At 62.3% G+C, this 3,297-nt stretch overlaps 1 protein-coding gene across 1 annotated transcript; it reads right to left on the bottom strand.

The window, feature by feature from the left end:
• Positions 1 to 403: 403 nt before the first annotated feature.
• Utf1 (undifferentiated embryonic cell transcription factor 1) lies at positions 404 to 1,505 on the bottom strand. Its single transcript, XM_047537863.1, has 2 exons — positions 953 to 1,505; positions 404 to 873 (listed from the first exon to the last, which is right to left on the bottom strand). Exons 1-2 carry the CDS (start codon positions 1,503 to 1,505, stop codon positions 404 to 406), a joined length of 1,023 nt encoding a protein of 340 aa, XP_047393819.1.
• Between the last annotated feature and the right edge of the window lie 1,792 nt (positions 1,506 to 3,297).

The following is a 3,297-nucleotide window of genomic DNA, read 5'->3' as shown; positions in this document are numbered from 1 at the left end:
CCCGCCGAGGGCAGACGTTCCCCACCGCCCCAGCCGCCCGAGCTTCTGGTGGGCAGGGTCCAGGGGGACCTGAGAACGCTGGGTGGAAACAGGGGCCCCTAACCAGATGCCTGATGCCCTCCCCTTGGGGACTGCGCTCCCATAGGTGTCAGTCCGAGGGTGGCCGCATAACTTCAGGAGAAAGCATAACTTCAGGAGAAAGCCGGAGCCCCTCCCCGGGACCCCGGGCATTTTAACCTTGCCCTGACCTTTGCAGCCCTAACCACTCATTCACAGGGTCGAGTCGGAAAAACAATATTTTTATTGAACGTACCTAGGTCTGGGTGGGGGTAAGGGCTGCAGGAAGGGGTCAAGGCAGGCGAGGGGGCTCTGCCCTGCAGAGGGAGGTTGGCCCGGCTGGACCTCACTCGCGCGGGTCCCGCAGGACTCCCCGCTCTGCGGCCGCACTGCCCAAGATGAAGCCCACGGCCAGGGACACCGTCTGGTCGAAGGAGCCACGTAGCTGCTCCACGTGCTGGTTCAGGGTCAGCAGCTGGTCGCGCAGCGGCCCCAGGACAGCCACGATGTCGCCCAGGTGCGTCAGGGTCTGCAGCAGCGCGGCGTTCAGCGACGGGGCCGCGGCCTGCGGGGGCGCGCGGTCCTCTGGGCTGCCGGGCGGCGCGTCCGGGTCCTCGGGGGCGGGGTCCGGCGGCGGTGCGGGGCCCGGCGCGTGGCCGCGTTCCGGGGAGAGTGTGCGGAGAGCGGTCTGGGCGGGGGCCGGCGGGGAGCCCGGGGCGCGGCAGGCGTCCGCAGACTTCGGCGTGGACGGGCTGAACCTGAGCGCGCAGTCGGCGTCCACGTCTGGGTCCCGGGCGGCCGGCTGTAGCGCGGCACCTGGGGAGCGGAGCGCGTGGTGGGTCGCGGGCCCGGGGCGCCGCTTCCCCCCCTCCCCCAGCCTCCCTCCCTCGCTTACCTGGCTCGTCCGGGGCGGGCGCGGCGGGGGCCGGGCGGCGGCCGCGCTGGGGGCGTCCAGGCCCGGAGGGGCGGCGGCGGACCCGCCTGCGCCCGTTGTCGCCCAGCAGCCCCATGAGCTCGCGGATTTGTGCGTCGAAGGGCCCGGGCGGCTGGCCCTGGGCGTCGCGGAGCTTGTCCTTGAGGAACTTGTAGCGGCGGCGGCACTGCGCTGGCGTGCGCCGCACCTGCTGGCGGGCCAGCGCGGCGGACACGCGGCGATAGGTGGGCAGCGCCTGGCGTCGGTCCAGCAGTAGCGAGCGCCACACGGCCGGCTGCAGCAGCGTGCCCAGCAGCAGCTCAGTCTCCCGGGCGCTCCAGGGCGTGCGCTGTGCCGATCCCGGGGACACGGGAGACTGGGGCCACTCGGGCTCCGCCAGCGCGCCCGGCGTGGCGGGACCCACGAGAGGGGTCCCTGGGCCGTCCCCGGCTGGCCGCAGGTCGGCGTCGGGACTGGTTGGCGACGGCGGCCCGGGGGGCGCGAGCGGTGGCGGCCGCCGGGGACGGAGTAGCATCCCGGGGCCGGGCCGGGGCGCGCGGGTTCGGGGCCGCGGCCGAACAGCAGAGGCGGGCGCCGCCCGAGCCGCCCACACGCGCTCTGAGGACCCTGCGCCGCCCTCCGCGTCGGAGCCGGGTCTACGCGACCCTCCCACCGCCGGCCGCCCCGCCCCGGCTGCCCCGCCCACTCCGGCCCGCCAAGTTCATGTTGGCTGGTCCTCGTGCCTTGGTTTTCTTGCCCTTCCTTATGGGTGCCTAGACCTGAGTACACGAGAGCAAAGCTCAGCCCCTGTCCGACGGGGAAGAACTTGGAAAACAATAGTGATCTTATTTTTAAAACCATTAATTGAAGTACAATATAATACCGAAACTCGCGGGAGGTGCGCAGGGGTCATTGCGTTTTCACGCATGTGCCATGGCCTTTAACCACCACCGCCCATGTCCAGGGTGGAACCCTTCCAGCTGCAGAAAACGATCACGCCTTCTTGTCCGTCTTTAGTGCCTCCTAGTGTTTTTACCAGATAGTGCTTGTCCTGGCGCGGCCGCCCCACCCTGCTCCCCAGTGTAGTTGTGTCTTGTCAAACGCACGTGAGGCCTATTGATTGTACTAATTCAGGCGTCATCCCTGAAGCCAGGCTGCTTCCCTAAGGTAGATAGAGGTTGATCTGAAAGAGCTGTGGCCCGCTGTTGGACCCAGGGTCATTCACACACGCTACAGAAAGGGACCGTCTCTGGTCTGGTAAAGTGTATTTACAGCTTTCCTTGTAGGTGACATAAAGTACTAGACATTTCCCACTTGAGACGAGGACTAAGACAAGGATGCCCAACATCACTTCTGGTCAACATTATTCTAGAATTTGTGGCTAGTGCAGTAAGACAAGAAAAATAAATAAGCTTCATAAAAACTGGAAAGCAAGCAGTAAGATACTTATTCTTTGCAGATGGGAGGACTGTGTACGTGGAAACTACAAAATAATCTCCAACCCCCCAGTGGCAAATGGTGAGAAGATACTATGATTTGTCATTGAGACCTAACTAGGCAGCCCCCCATCAGAGGCCCAAAGCCAGACGCTGACCGCATGTAGTGCTGGCGAGAAAGATGAGTGCTTTTTCAGAGTTGGTGGGTGAGGAAGATGAGGGCTTTTTCAGAGTTGGTGGGAATGCAGAACCCAGCAGCCTTTTATTTATTAATTTATTTACTTTTGGTGTGAGGTGCTGTACCACTTAGTTACATCCCCAGCCCTTTTTGTTTTTCATTTTCAGACAGGGTCTTACTGAGTTTCTGAGGCTAACCTTGAATTTGGGATCCTCAAGTCTTAGCCTCCAGAGTAACTGGAATTACAGATAGGGACCACTATACCTGGTTTACAACAGACACTTTTGAGACATTCTGGTGCAGTCTCGTAAAACTGAACTACTCTCACCCTAGAATCCATCAGGCATGCCTGTGGCATTTACCTAGAGAAGCCGAAAACTGATGTCCCCCCCAAAACCTGCACAGGGACATTTATAGACTGCAGGGCAGCCCACATCTTATCCTGTGGGGGAGCAGGATTGGGGATCAGTGGGGTGGATTCTCACTTCCCTAAACATTCCTTGGAAAATTACTGTGTGGGAGCATGAGCTGTCCTAATCTGGGGACCCCAAGTATGCTTCCCCATGAGGCAGTAGGGATCCAGGGAGGTGGGGGCACTGGGCGAGGTGAGTGCAGACTGGCAGGCAGAGGGGTGGGTCAAGCGCGGTGCCTCAGTGAGAGTCATGCTGCCTCTGGAACTGTGAGGTGCTTCCCTGGAGCCCTGGACCAGCTGC

The sequence above is a fragment of the Sciurus carolinensis genome, unplaced genomic scaffold (genome assembly GCF_902686445.1).
Source record: "Sciurus carolinensis unplaced genomic scaffold, mSciCar1.2, whole genome shotgun sequence".
Lineage (NCBI taxonomy): Eukaryota > Metazoa > Chordata > Mammalia > Rodentia > Sciuridae > Sciurus > Sciurus carolinensis.
This window is presented reverse-complemented; position numbering and strand designations above follow the sequence as displayed.